The sequence below is a fragment of the Tamandua tetradactyla genome, chromosome 4 (assembly GCF_023851605.1).
Source record: "Tamandua tetradactyla isolate mTamTet1 chromosome 4, mTamTet1.pri, whole genome shotgun sequence".
Lineage (NCBI taxonomy): Eukaryota > Metazoa > Chordata > Mammalia > Pilosa > Myrmecophagidae > Tamandua > Tamandua tetradactyla.
This window is the reverse complement of record NC_135330.1, coordinates 145162358-145177913: the sequence shown is the minus strand read 5'-3', so window position 1 is coordinate 145177913 and position 15556 is coordinate 145162358. Positions and strand designations below refer to the sequence as shown.

Below are 15556 nucleotides of genomic sequence, written 5' to 3'. Positions count from 1 at the left end.
AAGGCATTCAGTAGCGCTGCGCGCAGGAGTGGCAGGAGATGATTGCTTTGTAGAAGGCGAGAAACCCACAACTCGACGGTCCTGGTGAAGTGAACCTCCCGCGACTTGCCTTAGGGACTACCCTCCCCTTCGAACCCCTTGGCAGTGGAATTAAGTACGACTCTAAACGCCCTTTCATCCCTGGGGTGGTCTCATCGCGGGCTATCCCATAGAAGCCTCCCAAGATGTCCAGGTGCCAGCGCAGTAGCTGTAGCAGTTGTAGCGAGGGGCGTTCGCAGAGTGCGGAAGCAGGAAGAGGAGCAGGAGGAGGAGGAAAACGCTGCATTAGCTATCAATTTGAGTAGAGCGACTGCGACCTTTGCCGCTGCCGTGGAAGGAAACCGCTGGCAACCGCAAAAAAAAAACGCCACCCTCTGATACCAAAGTGAGCATGTGTGCGACTCTGCGCACGCCTAGTGGTACCGCTCAATGATATCGGGTTTCTTAGGAAATTATCCAGTACCGGGTTTTGAGTGTGTCCAGAAGTCTCAAGGTGGGGCCTCTCTGGAATCGAGGGGTACTTTAAAGACTGAGGTGAAATTAAGGAAGGGGTGAAAGGAACCCCGATACAGTGCAGCAGCAGTTAGCCCTCTAGAAACTCTAAACGGACTATGACTACATTTGCCACCACCTAAGCCCTAGATGGAATTGTTTCTCTGTGTAAGCAGCATTCGTTCGTTCATTCATTCATTCCACCAATATCTATCTCTCCTATTTAAGGCTACACCCCGTGCCAGGTCCTGGGAATGCAGTGGGGAACAGGCGTTGGCACCACTCCCATCTTACAGATAGATTTAGTGTGGTTTTTGTTTTGTTCTTCGTTTTACCATTTGTGGAAAGCCATGTGCCAAGTTGGAAAGTCAGAGATGCTTTAAATCTCCCACAATTTTATGCAGTAGGTATGATACAGACGAGGAAATATTCCTGAAGTCATACAAGTATTATGTGGCAGAGGCAGGATCCAAATCCATGTCTATCTGATTTCAGAGCCTTTTTTGCTACTCTGTTGATCTTGCAACAGTAATGTATCCTAGCAACAACAGTAATGTATCCTTGCAGTTCATACTTGTTAGGCCTATAACTTCACAATTAAAATTGAGCTGCCTCTACACCAGTGTTGATGTTCTCACCCCAGGGTTAGGGGCACTTCCTTTTCAACACTGACCTTTGCGCTGAAGCATCAGATTTAGCCTAACAAATATGTATTGAATACCTACTATGTGTAAGGTTCTCTACTAGAGACTGAGGAAGACATAAAGATAAACCAGAAGTTCTGAGGAAATTAGTAAAACAGTTGAGGAAACAAGACAGGTACAAAGCTTTTTAAACAGGGCTACTTACAGTACTGAAATAAAATACTGTGATTCCCCACGTTTGTGCCTGTCTCTATGCTTTCATCATATTTCTAGGTATCTTTTTGTTAAAAGTATATTCATCTATCATTCAAAGCCCAAGATAAAAATGCAGTTTCAGCCTTTCAGCACCTCATCCTCAACAAAATCTAGAATTAATTTACTTCCTCATTTCTTGTTTGCACTTCTCAAAACACTCAACTGGACATTATTACTATTTTTCATGTGTGAAAGACATTCAAAAAAGAGGCACAGAACTAGTAACTAGAAGGGTATAGTATTGGGATGAATGGACAAGGAAATATGTTAGGAGTATACATTAGGCAAACTCTTCAAATTGAGAGTCAAGGGATAGAACTATAAATCATGGGACATTTGAATATATATTTCTAGGACACTTATGAAGGGATTAGTAGAATAGCTTGAAACAGTGGACTCAGGATGTTACACTTTTTAGATGGCAATGATAAGATCTTTGGTAGATTTGACATTTTCAGGTGTTATACAGGCTTACAATTATTGGCAGCTTGGACAGAAAAAGATAAGCCGATAAGTGACAGCTGTCAAGAGATAAGGATGGATCCTTTAACGAGTGGAGAGTCAAAAGAACATTTAAGAAAATTGCTGCTGTTGTGATTTAGCTCTGATGTAAATGTTGATAACAATTTAGAAATGAATGTAGCCTTTGAATACCAGCATATGTGAATTCTACTTTCACAGAAAAAAAGTGCATTAGATTACTACCTGTCTTTGTAAGTCAAGGCAATTTGAAGCAGACTTAAATTCTAATGACAATAAATCCAAAATAAGATCGCCAAAGGGACTCCTAATTCGAGTGGCCTTCTCTACCTTGAATTCTGATTTAACTAGCACTATTCACAGTAAATCTTCATGTTGGCAGCACAGACTTTGGAGAAGAAGTAGCAGGAATGCGTAACCCTCATCTTCTGGCGACCGGCATCTTCCCTCTTTCTTTCGGGTGCTAGTTCTCCCTCCTGGAGGGAACCCCATTACCTGAAGTCGAACACCGCTAGCTAATCGTCTCTCCAGTATTTTCATTACTTTCCCTCATGCGGCAAGCAAAACCCGAAGTGGATTTTCTTCAGACTGAGCACAAACGAAGCTCCCACACCCAAACCCCGGAGGAGGAGGGAGAGGTGGCAGAGAGGGGGTGGGGAGAGAAAGGGGCTCGAGCTATTGAGCATGTGCAAGGAGTGGCGCATGCTCAGTGCAGCTAGCAGTTTCCCATTGCGGATTGCCCCGGCGGTGGTAGCGGTGGTGGTGGCGGCAGTGGCGGCACCGCCTCCTCCTTACACTCTCGGTGTGGCGGGGTTAGATGAGCGGCCCCAGTAGTGGCGAGGGCGGCGCGGGGGGGAGGAGGCGAAGAAGGAGAAGGAGGAGAAGGCTGCTGTCTTTGTAGTTTCCCTGCTGCGGGAGTGAGAGGCCGCCGCCAGAGCCGTCGTCGTTGGAAAAGGGCTGTGTGCGCGCGCGTGTCTGCCAGCCCGGCCCGCGGGGACGAGGCGGCGGCGAGGATGATGATGTGCGCAGCGACTGCCTCCCCTGCCGCCGGCTCCTCGGGGCCCGGCGGGGACGGCTTCTTCCCAGCCGCCACCATCTCTTCCTCCCCGGCGCCGGGGGCGCTGTTCATGCCGGTTCCCGAGGGTTCCGTGACTGCCGCGGGGCTGGGGCTGGGGCTGCCCACCGCGGACTCCCGGGGTCATTACCAGCTGCTGCTGTCAGGCCGGGCCCTGGCCGACCGCTACCGGAGGATATACACAGCTGCGCTCAGTGACAGAGACCAGGGGGTCAGCGGCGCTGGACACCCGGCCTCCAGGTGCGTCTCCAGAGTGCCCTTCCTTGCCTCACATGCAGCGTGTGTGCCTGTGTGTGTGTGTGTGTCTGCGTCTACTTACATATTTACTGAGCAGTCTTTCATTACGCGCATAAGCCTGGTAGAGGTACTTATTGACATTGGAGGGTGCGGTGTCTGCAGTTTTTACTGTGTGTATGTGTGTGTCTGTCTGCCTATGTGGAAGGTTAGTGAGGGTGGGAATGTAGTATGGGATGTTGGAAAAGGTGATGGTGTAGGTCGGTTATGACACGTGTGTGTGCATGTGCATATGGTAGTTGAAGAAGTGGGAGGGATGGGTATAGAGTCAAAGGGTAATACACGAAAAGAATTTGTAAGAGTAATGAGGGAAATGACATTTTCAGTGTCTGCCGGAGTGGTATTTGCATGTCTTTTTCACTGATCACCCTCCCCTGCCCCCTATTCCCACTCCATGACATTTCATTCTCCCTTCTAATTCCCTTAAAGAAAAGCTGCCTTTATCTAAGGGAGCAGTGGTATAGGTAAAGGATAGTCTCATATTTATACGATGAGTTTCAGAGAATCAAACAGTCATTTAGACATGGCGTTTCAGTTAGTCTTAGAAATAAGGCATGCAGATAGTTATGTAGAGTGAAAGGTGTCTGATAGAAAATTTTAAAGCTACATTTTGATAACTGGGTTTTTTGGTTTTCTAGCGATGTGGTTGCAGCTGCTCTTGTGTGGCCCTATCGGCCATTTCCCTTCATCTTCTATTTCCTCTGTCACTTCTAGGCTTTGGAGTAGCGGGGGTTTTGTAGAGGAAAAGGGAAAGCTGAATGGAAGAACTTCAGAATATGACAGCTAGTGTAGTGTTCACCTGCTGCCAATTAGAAAATCTGATCAGCCCCTAGATCTCTTCCAGTTAGATGCACTGCATCTTCATCTTCCTTGCTGTGGGAAATGTCACTTTCATTTTTTTTTTCTTAAAATGTGAATTCCTTTTTGCTAAGAATTCTGTTGTTTTCTTTTCCATGTACTTCTATGGCACATATCCTGAAGGCTGGTAACTGATTGTTTCACCAGCTTGGGTTTGACATTAGTAATTGGGAGTTGGTTTGTCTTTTTTTTTCTCACAACTTCTTGCAATACATAAGTAAAGAAATGTATGATTTTTCAAATCATTTAAAGAATTTAATATATTTCTCGAATGTGGGGTGATAACCAGATGAATTTTTTTCCCATTGATAAGAAGCTAGGCTGTAAGGCCAGGTATTTGTTTTTTCAGTACATATTGTGGCTTATTCATTGGAGAGAGTTGTAAAAATGGAGCTTTGTTCATACTTTTTCTAGGTATACCAGTCTTCTCATTTCTGTAATTGTTTACAAGATTGAACACATGAGTAGTTGTATCATATGGATATAAATACGTGTAACTACCTTTTGCTATCTAACCTGAAGGCCAAAATGGAACAGTCTTTTTATTGTTAATGTATTTGAAGTAACACAAAATTTCATTAGACGGTTTGCTCTGATAGTGAGGTGTAATTATTGGTAATTCTTATAATTGATCCATGAGTCTATAAATTATGGTTATGGTACATAGGTACATCTTCACAAACCCCTCTTAAAGACTTTGAAATCATTTTGTATGTTGTTCCCAGACTTATTCAATAATTTGTGAGTTATATTCTCTGTTCGGACTTTCTATTACTATACTTATGTAATAATATTTCTGTGATGTATAACTGTATTTTAGAGAGGATTAATGTAGGTTAATCATGTACATAAGATTTGTGAATGACCTTTGAGTCTTTGGTACATTTTTGTACAAGCTGAGAATTGAAAGTAATGAAGAATTAAAGTGTTTCAAGAAATTCTCATAGAACCCAGATTTAAATAGCCTATTATTGCTTTTCCTGCTGTTTTGGAACATTTTTACTTATTATAATTCATATTGTGTTTTCTAGGTCTTAGTGTGCAGCTACTCCTTATTGAGCATTTGATTAAGAATTTAATCACGTTTCTTATTAAAGATGATGGAGAAAGTGGAGGTGTGATACAGGTTCTGAAGGAATACATGTAAAATAATCATTTGTGTAGATGTACTAGTTGAAGTTATAGGAGAAGACAAGATTATTCAAAGACAGAGAATGGAGGAAGAATAGAGTATGAAGCATTAGTGAGAATTAAGTTTAAAAGTGTGAGAGAAAAGAGACAGTGAAAGAAGCCATAAAAAGATAAATAAGGAAGCAAACCAAAATTTAATTTGATTTGCTGAAGTTGCTGGAATGCAATATACCAGAAATGGAATGGCTTTTAAAAAGGGAATTTATTAAGTTACAAGTTTACTGGTCTGAGGTCATAAAAATGTCCAAAATTACCTTGACTCAAGAAAGGCCACTGTCTGTCACATGGGAAATCACGTGGCTAGTGTTTGCTGGTCCTTGGTCCCGGTTCTGTTGCTTGCAGCTCCTGATGCCAGTAGTTTCCTCTCTGAGTGCCTGTGGGCCTTCACTTAGGTTCCTCTGGAACACAACTCTGGGTTCTGGCTTGCTTAGCATCTCATGGGAAGGTACATGATGATGTCTGCTGGACTCTGCATGTCCAAGCGTATGTCTAAGCTTCTGCTCTCTCTGTCAGCACTCCAAGCATCCCCAGATGTCTGCATCTCTGTTGACTCTGAAGGGTAGATAGGTTGCAGTCCGTAAATGAAGAGGGAGAGATTGAAGATATGATTATGAAGGTATAATTGATAGGGAGAGATCTCCATGACAGGTTTAAAACCACAGGTAGAGAGGTTAGCCAAGTTACGGACTATTCTTTCATTAAGATAGAAGGGGAAGAGGTGAGTATTTATAGATGTAAAGACTCACAGTTCATTGAGAGTAGGAGCCATATCCAATTCATTTTGGTAATCTCAATGACTAGCACAATTTTTAGACTTCATTCTGTAAATATCAAGTGCCTACTGTGTGCTAGACATAGTTTTAGGTACTGAAGATGTAGCAGTGAGTAAGATAAACTAGGTCTTGACTCTCTTGGAACCAGTCTAATGGGGAGACATAGACCAACTTATAGATAAACAGATGAATTAATTTCAATTACTCTCATAAGTACCTATGAAGGAAATAAAACCAATATCCTATAATAGAGTGATTTGCACTGGGGGCTATTTTGGGTAAGGTGATCAGAGAATACTTCTTTGAGAATTACATATAAGTTGCAACTTAATGTTGAAGAGACAGATCTAGAGCTAGAATGTTTCAGGAAATTTTAAGGGCCTTGAGGTGCAAACAAGCTTGTGTTCAAGGAACCAAAACAAGGAAAATGAGTTATCACTCAATTTTGAATGAATGCATTACTATAGATTATGTGGCTTAGAGTAGAGAAGTTGAGGAATTAAGACCTAATACAGTCAAGCCGTGATGGCATTCTAATGAAGTAGTTCAGAGTTTGGACTTTGAAGCTAGACCGGTGTTTAAATTCCAGTTCTGTCACTTGGTAGCTGTGTGATCTTGGGTGCATTACATAATTTCTTTGTTTCTCAGTTTTCTTGTATGTAGAATGGACATAATGATAATGGGGATTACTATTAATTATTATTACTTCTTTTAACAAATGAATTAATATATGTAAATACCTGACATATTAAGTACGATTAAATATTATTATTGTTTTCTGCTGAGAGTAAGGGTACAAATGGGATTTGGGAAATTGAAGAGAAGGCAGAGATCATATCTGTCTTTTTTTTTTTTGTCTCAGTGACTATGTTAAGTATGCAAATAACTATCTCATTCACTTAATGATGTCTTTGTATGAATGAGACCCAATCTATATTAAAATAGTCTCTTAAGAAAGATGTTAGACAAGGAATGCATGAAGAAATTTTGAGGAATCATTTGAGTGTGTATGGCTGTGTAGCATTGCACTTGGGAAGCACCATAGCACAGTGGCTACATGCTAAAAGATCTGGAGGCCAACTGCCTTAGTTCAAATCCCATTTGTACCTTTTTTTATCTCAACGATTTTGGGTCAATTAATTACCCTTTTTTTTTGTCTGTTTCTTTACTTGTAACCTGTGGTGCTACTGAAAGATCATAGTGCCTGTACATGCTAAGTGCCCATAAATGTTAGCTGCTGCTGTTGTTATTCTTAAAATCATATTTAAAATTCTAAGTCATGTTGCATTGTAACTTTTTCCACTCAAAAGAGAAATGAAGAAAACTGCTAGTTGAGTTATTTCAGACTTGAAGTATGACTGTAGATCAAAGAAAAAAGAAATTAAAAAAAAAGAAATCAAAGCGTTTGGTGGTATTGATTCACCATATGGTAAAAAGGAAAGTAATGCCAGAAGGGAACTGTAAACTGGGAGATAAAGAGGAATCCTGGTATCTGGGTCATAAAATGGTGAAGAACAAGGTGAGTGAAACAATACTGGAAATTGTGGTTAAAATGGGGAATTGCTTTTCTTCTCTAGCTAAACTACTTAATTTCTTCAGCTGATTTCTCTCATGTTAGAGATGGTATCTTTGGCTGTCCTTCAGATGCATGGGATTTCCACTGTAAAAGGCACTTAATCCAACACATGTTCAGAGATTACTATAAAGACTCATAAGACACAGTTTCTACTCTTAAATTTATTGTCTAGTTGGGGGTAAAAGATAAAAAGGAGATATTTATTAAAGCGTTAAATGTAATGACTAAGAAAGCATAGCTTATTGTGACAAAGGGATGACATTCTGGTCTGGAGCAAAGTAAAAAAATACAGTTTGTGTTTAGGTAATGGTATGAATTTCATTAGCGCTAAAAAGTGGATGGGGAGAGGATTTGGAATTCATTCTGGGAAGGAAGGTGTTAGCTACAGAGTAGGGCACCTTCAGCAGCAAGGTGCGTTAGATTTATTCAGTAGATACTGCTGAACTGTTTTGAGCTATAAACAGATATTAGTGTATGAATGTTTTAAGAAATGGTGTGGGATTGAATCTTTTTATTTGTGGATAAGTAGTAATTTTCTTCATATAGCTGTTACACCTATAGAATACTATATAATGTATAAATACTAAGGCAAAAACTGCTTGGTGTGCATATTGAAACATAGAACTGTGAAAGGAATTGTTCTCCTATCTCTCTCTTTTAAGAGGTAGTCTTACCTCTGGGCTTAAAAAAATGTTAATTTAAAAGTACTTTGATATTGGGTTGATTCAGTGGTAGAATGCTTGCCTTCCTTGCGGGAAACCTGGGTTCAATTTCCAGACCATGCACCTAAAGAAAAATACTTCGATATTTAAAAATACTCATTTAAAAATCATCAGAACAGTTTCACTTTCAAAATCAAAACAGGCTAAATATTAATGGTGTTTTATTTGGGAGTTAATTGAGGTTTAAGTTCTATACAATAAAATTGAAATTTTTAAGCGCTAATTTTGATGATCCTTGTAAGTAAGACATTTCCATCACTCTAGAGGGTCCCTTCAGGCCCCTTTGCAGTTAATCCCCTTCCCCTTGCCCATGTCCCTGGCCACCATGGATCAGTTTTCTGTCACTAATAGTTTACGTTTTCTGGAATATCATATAAAAATCTAGCTCCTTTAAGGCAGGTCCCCTAGTTATTGTTCATCTCTGTGTCTTCTATCCCCTGTATTTCCTATAAATAGAGGTTACGTTTTAAGGCTTGAATAGATTTTGATTAGAAATTTTTGGTAAGAACATTTTGTATATGGTGCTGAGTACTACATATTGCATCCCCTCAGGAGGTTGTCAGGTTGTCTCACTGTTTAATGATGTTAAGTCTGATTATTTGGTTAAAATGGTGCCCAATAGATCTCTCCTTTGTAAATGTATGCTTTTTACATTTACAATAAGCAAGTAATCATGGCATAATAACTGTGACCTATTGTGAATATCTTTCACCTAAGGATTTTAACTTCCTCTGATAATCTTTGTCTGAGTCAGTAATTTCATTGGGGATTTCAAAATGATGATTTTTATAATTCTCTTATTTCTTCTGTATTTAATAGCTAGTACTCTTCTGCATAAAATAGTTTTCTTTCATCAACTGGTGGTGAACTGTAGTTCCTCCTGAAAAAGCAGTGTAAATGCTTAATTCTCTCTCCTCATTAACTGAATTGATGTTATAGTCCAGTGGTAGAGTAGTGGGTGCTGTGATTTGCTACTCAGATCCCTCATTCAGGTACATATTCCCTTAGCTGCTGGGAATGTTGGTGGCTAAGATTGCAGGAATTGCCCTCACCCAAGAGTGCTCCCCACCCTCCCCACCCCCCCAAAGTTATACCCTTTCTCCAAGAACATCCTGCATGCAATGTAAATTCTGTGTTGCTCGTCCTTTTGCCCTAAGGCAGGACAACTTTGAAGGTCTTTCCTAAATGCAGAGCTCTCCATGGGATTGATTGAAGCCTTCCTGTGACTACATTGCAATTCCACTTCTTCCTTTGCTCCTTTGACATAGCAAAGCAATCTGTTGATTCAGAGGGTATTCCCTGATAAACTTCTGGTATGCAAATCTCCATTTCACAGACTGTTTCTCGGAACCCTAACCAAGATAATTGGTGCCAGGAATGGTTTGAGGAAGTAGGAACTGGATTATCTGCCGGCTGGCTGACAATGAGACTCCCGTTACTGGTGATAGATGGAGCACTGATAGCCCCTGGCACATGCTATAGCTGTGCAACTGTTAGAACTTTCACTGGTGGTAAATTGGCATGAGATTCCTGTTGAAGGGAATGCACTGGTGGGCATAATATTGTAATCTTTTGAGAAGTTCAGGGAAATTGTTAATTGTGAGGGCAGTGTAATCAGATAGCTCTTACTGATTGACATTGATAGATTGGAGAAAGACAATAAAAGACTGAAGGTAATTAATTGGGGCAAAGTGTGAAAGTCAGATGAATTCCTTAGCAGCATATAAAGAAACTCATCTTCTGCAGTAATATAGAAAAAGATAAAGATTAGACCTAGATTGAATTATAAGAGTAGCAGAATTCTAGGGAGGAACAAATTCTCAGCAAGTCTACTATATCATGGTCAGTACTCAGGTTGGGAAAGAATGGGACCCTGATGCACAGGATGAGACAACTGAATTGGTGTACTTTCAAACCTGGAAACTCCAGATTACCCTGAACTCTCTGAGCCTGCAGAAGTGGCCTGCTGCTCCTGGTTAGAGGTTAGTTTCCCTTCCCCTTCTTGCTTGAAGACTATGCAGAGACCTCTACTTTGCATGACAACATATGTGCTACCCTTCCCTTCCTCCTATCTACTCTCTCCCCTTCTGGTTAATCAAACCAAAAACTAGAGTTTAATTGAGACAGAACCTATCAGGAGGTGTCGGTTCTGCTGAGGGCAGAAAGAGATGATTTATATATATATATATATATGTAAATGTGTGAGTCCCAAACTATGCTGAGGCACCTTGAAATGCCCAACAGACACATAGGAATACTATGGGATCTTTAAAAATTTTCAAAGAAAGCATAGCAACATCTGTCATGAACTACTAGCTTTAGGTGGTTAACAGTTTTGACACTAGACATGCTATATCACTACATTCCCTTCAGTGTCTTATCTTTGTGAAGTTGGAATTTTGGCAATTGCTGTGATACAAATCAAACACTTAGTCCACAAATATAAGTGTGGAACAGGAAAGGAGAATGGCGGTGCTCCAGTTTGATTCCAAGGTTTACGAGTTTGTGCAGTGCCCAGCAGGCACACATGTTCTATTAATAAACTTGATTATTTATTTTATTTTATTTTTTGTATGGGCCGGCACTGGGAACTGAACTAAACTTGGTTACTTAAGAATGAAATAAAAATATACTTTTTCTTTCAGTGTGTGTGTTATTTTTTTCAAATGGCTACTAAGTTGTTATGACATAAATTCTTATTAAGTTATTTGGATATAACTGCTTAATGAACACTACTGTTAGGTTTTTCTTTTGTATTAGAAGTGCCTTAGAAAAATTACTGATGATGGCTGTGCATGGGCCCAATAACAGGCTGCCACTCATCAGTGCTGATCTAAAAGCTGCTGCTGCTGAATGTCTAGTCTGACAGCATAGTGACCAATGGTGAGTAGGTATACCACCATCCTTGGAAGAGAACAACTATTTCTTATACCTTAGAAAGAATAGCAATTCATTTTGACTGGATTTGATACAAATTCTGAGTATGAGTTTGCCTTTCCAGCTTGCAGGGGTTTAGTTAGTACTTTTTTGAGGGCTTGCAGAGTATTTGATCCACCAGTACAGGGGTCCCACATAGTATTATATCAGACAAAGGGACCCACTTTATAGCAAAGGAGGATCTGTGGGTTTCCATTTGTCCCATTATGCACCATACCACCCAGAAGCTATTGACCTGATAAAGGCATTAGACCAGTCTTTTGATGAAATAGCCAAGGATGATACTCTGGAGCTTGGCCATGATACCCACCAAGGATGGGTGTTATCCTCCAGTGTTCCCAATAGGAAGAATACATGGAAGTAGGAGTGGTTTCACTTACCATCGCTTTTTTTTTTTTTTTTTTTTTTTAAAGGAAAGACAGAGAGAAGGAAGGAAGGATAGAAGGAAGGAAGGAAGGAAGAAAGGGAAACATTTTTAAACATTTTCTTGTTTTATTGTATTCTGTTTCTCCGTTTTTGTTACATGGGCTGGGGCCGGGAATCGAACCGAGGTCCTCCGGCATAGCAGGCAAGCACTTTGCCCGCTGAGCCACCGCGGCCCGCCCCAGCTTGACCATCGCTTTTAATAATCCACTGGGAATTGTGTGCCTCCCCTTTCTGTAACACTCAGCACTAGGGGTCAGAAGGTCCTGGTTTTCAGAAGGGAAACATTTCCAACAGAGGACACAACAAGAGTCCTGTGTCTTTGAGGACTTGAACTCCTATACCTGCTTAAAGTGTAACTGCCGCCTAGACTTGGGGTTCCTTTTCATCTTGGTTATCAGGAGAAGTAGGGCTGCCATTACACAATGGAGCATGGAGATTTGGCACACAGGTGATCTACCAGGGTGTCGTGGTTTGTTCTTGTTCCAATTTTTTTAAATGCAATTTTATTGAGATATATTCACATACCATACAAAGCATCTGAAGTATACAATCGCTGGCTTACGGTATCATCACATAGTTGTGCATACATCCTGATGATAATTTTAGAACATTTTCATTACTCCAGAAAAGAAATAAAAGTAAAAAAGAAAACCCAAATCCTCCCATACCCCTTATTCCATCCTATTTCCCCCAATTATTGACCCATGGTGTTGCTGTGGTACATTTGTTACTGTTGATGAAAGAATATTATAATATTATTGTTAATTATAGGCAGCAGTTTGCAATATGTACTATTTCCCACATTTACCTGTCTATAATTGACTCCTTGTAATAGTGTCAAATGTTTGTTATAATGTCCTTAAGGTTCATCTGTGCTGTTGCATGCTTTAGGATTTCATTCCTTTTTACTGTTGAATCACATTCCATCGTATGTACATACCTCATTTTGTTTATTCATTCATCTATTTATGCACACTTGGGTTTTCCATCTTTTGGCAATTGTGAATAATGCCACTATGAACATCGGTTTGCAATTGTCTGTTTGCATCCCTGCTTTCAGATCTTCTGAAAGTAGTATAATTGCCAGGTCATAGACAACTCTATAATTAGCTTCCCGAGGAACTGCCAAACCATTCTCCACAGCACCTGTACCATTTTATATTCCTACCAGCAGTGAATAAGTGTTCCAATTTCTCCGCATTCTCTCCAACACTTGTAGTTTCCTGTTTGTTTAATAGCAGCCATTCTGGTATGTGTGAAATGATATCTCATTGTGGTTTTGATTTGCCATTCCCTAATAGCTAGTGAAACTGAGCATCTTTTCATGTGCCTTTTAGCCATCTGTATTTCCTCTTTGGAAAAATATCTACATATATTTTTTGTACATTTTTAAATGAGATTGTTTGTCTTAGATTTATTTGACTTGTAGGATTTCTCCTAGTCCAATTTTGACAGCCAGCCAACTAGACTACCAGAAATGCTAGTAGAAGATGAAGGGAATCTAGATGGATAGTAGAGAAGAGGCTATCAGTAGAAATTTTGGCCTTGAAACTGTCTGCAGTGGTGGGGACTATAGTTTATTCCACATTACTTCCTCTTGAAAGTTTCACTAAAAAATGAGACCAACATGAATTCTAGAGGAGCTATTTCCAGAATTTAAATGAAGCAATCCTAGCAGTACAATAGATGGACTGTAGTGAATGCTGTGATGTGGAAGCCAGATTCTCTGTTCAAGTCTGAGGTGTTCACTTCTCTGGCTGCTGGGAGCATTGGTTGGTTGAAGACTCCTACACTCCATTCTTGGGGGAAATCTGCATAAATTGGTGATGGAGACATATAAAGGCTCTTAACTTCAAGGTGGGGCTCATAGCTCTTAACCTCCCCAGGGGTTGACTAAGGTCTGTTCAGCTCCTCACTCTGCCCTCACAGCATCACTGTTCAACTCCTCTTTCTACCTGTCTCATTGTGCCTAGTCCTCTCTCCTCCCCTCTACAGTTTTGATCCACAGGGCACTCCCCAACAAATTTCCCCTACAAACTGACAGGTAAGTCTTTGAATCTGTTTCATGGAGAACTAGTTCAAAGACATCTTCTCATTTTCTATCTTGTGCTTTCTCTTTCTCTCATTCTTTTTCTCTTTGTTTCTTTGAGAATCATTATGAACTTAATGGCTTTTATTAATTCATGTTTAAAACCAATTAGAATAATTTTTTTGATCCCCAAATTGTCTTGGGTTTGGCAAGTGAAGGTCCTTTCAGACTGTTTTCTATGCCCTTTTATCAGGCCCCCATCAGTTTTTGAGCACTTCTTTATTTTCTGGCTTAAGAAGTCCCAAGCTCACATATTTTCCCTGTCTCAGAAATGGAATCAGTCATTTCTTCAAGAAACCTTGATAACTTTCAAAGGGAAATACGATTAGAAACTAGTATCTGTGTCCTAGACATGCTTACATTCACTACATAATCATTGCTTTTAGTTCCTTTAAGGGACAGCTGGGAAGTATGAAAATAAATAGTTCATATTGATATTTCCATTTCATGTTTAACTTTGTAGATTTTTTTGTTCTAACTTTTTTATTGTATAGTATAACATATATACAAAGCAAAGAAATAAAGCAATAGTTTTCAAAGTACTGCTCAACAGGTGGTTACAGGACAGATCTCAGAGTTTGTCATGGGCTATCATACAATCCTCTCATATTTTTCCTTCTAGCTACTCCAGAATGTAGAAGGCTAGAGGGCTTACATACTTTATCATCACAATCGACTTTTTTTTCCTTCTTTTTTTTCTGTGAAAAATAACATATATACAAAAAAGCTATAACTTTCCAAGCACAGCACCACAATTAGTTGTAGAACATATTTCAGACTTTAATGTGGGTTACAGTTTCACAAGTTTAGGTTTTTACTTCTAGCTGCTCTAAAATAATGGAGACTAAGGAGATATCAGCATTCATATTCATTTGTTAAGTTCTATCTTCTGTGTGTAATTCCACCATCACCTTTGATCTTTCCATATCTCTCCTTGGGGTTGTGTGGGCTATGGCAATTCCAAATTTTTGCTATTGAAAGGGTCTGTCACTAATTTTTGGCAGGAGGATGGAACTATCTGATGTTCTGGAGAGGGTGGGCTAGGTTTCAGGACCTATCTGGATCAGGAATCCATCTGGAGGTTGTAAGTTTCTGGCAAGTTACCCTAGTGCCTGTAACTCTTGTGGAATCTTATTTATTGCCCTAGGTGTTCTTTAGGATTGAGTGGAATGGTCCTAGTTGGGGGTTGGCAGGTTATGATAGGTTCAAGGTCTAACTGAAGCTTGTGTAAGAGCAACTCCCAGAGTAGCCTCTTGACTCTATTTGAGCTCTCTCTGCCACTGATACTTTATTAATTACACTCCCCCCCCCCCCCTTTTTGGTCAGGATGTAATTGTTGATCCCACAATGTCAAGTCTGGATTCATTCCTGGGAGTCATGTCCCACTTCACCAGGGAGACTTTCTCCCCTGGATGTCCTGTCCCACTTAGAGGGGAGGGCAGTGATTTCACTTGTAGAGTTGGGCTTAAGAGACTGAGGCCACATCTGAGCAGCAACAGAGGTCCTCCAAAAGTAACTCTTAGGCATGCCTATAGGTAGTCTAAGTGTCTCCACAACCTACTTGAGGCTTACAAGAGTATGATGGAGGGCATGGCCTATTGATTTGGGTATCTCTAAAGTTTGACACAGTATCAGGGAAATTCCCTGATGAGGCTTTTAAAATACTCTTCTTTGATTTTATGTTTCTTTTTATCTGACATTGAAT

General features: G+C 40.2%; 1 protein-coding gene across 14 annotated transcripts in view; it reads left to right on the top strand.

The window, feature by feature from the left end:
* Positions 1 to 2626: 2626 nt before the first annotated feature.
* MYCBP2 (MYC binding protein 2) overlaps positions 2627 to 15556 on the top strand; it is a 371029-nt gene continuing 358099 nt past the window's right edge. For all 14 annotated transcript variants that reach the window (XM_077158462.1, XM_077158472.1, XM_077158469.1 and 11 more), the window contains exon 1: positions 2627 to 3225. In XM_077158462.1, the coding sequence (XP_077014577.1) occupies positions 2924 to 3225 (302 nt within the window). In that variant the 5' untranslated portion in view covers positions 2627 to 2923. The remainder of the gene's footprint in view (positions 3226 to 15556) is intronic.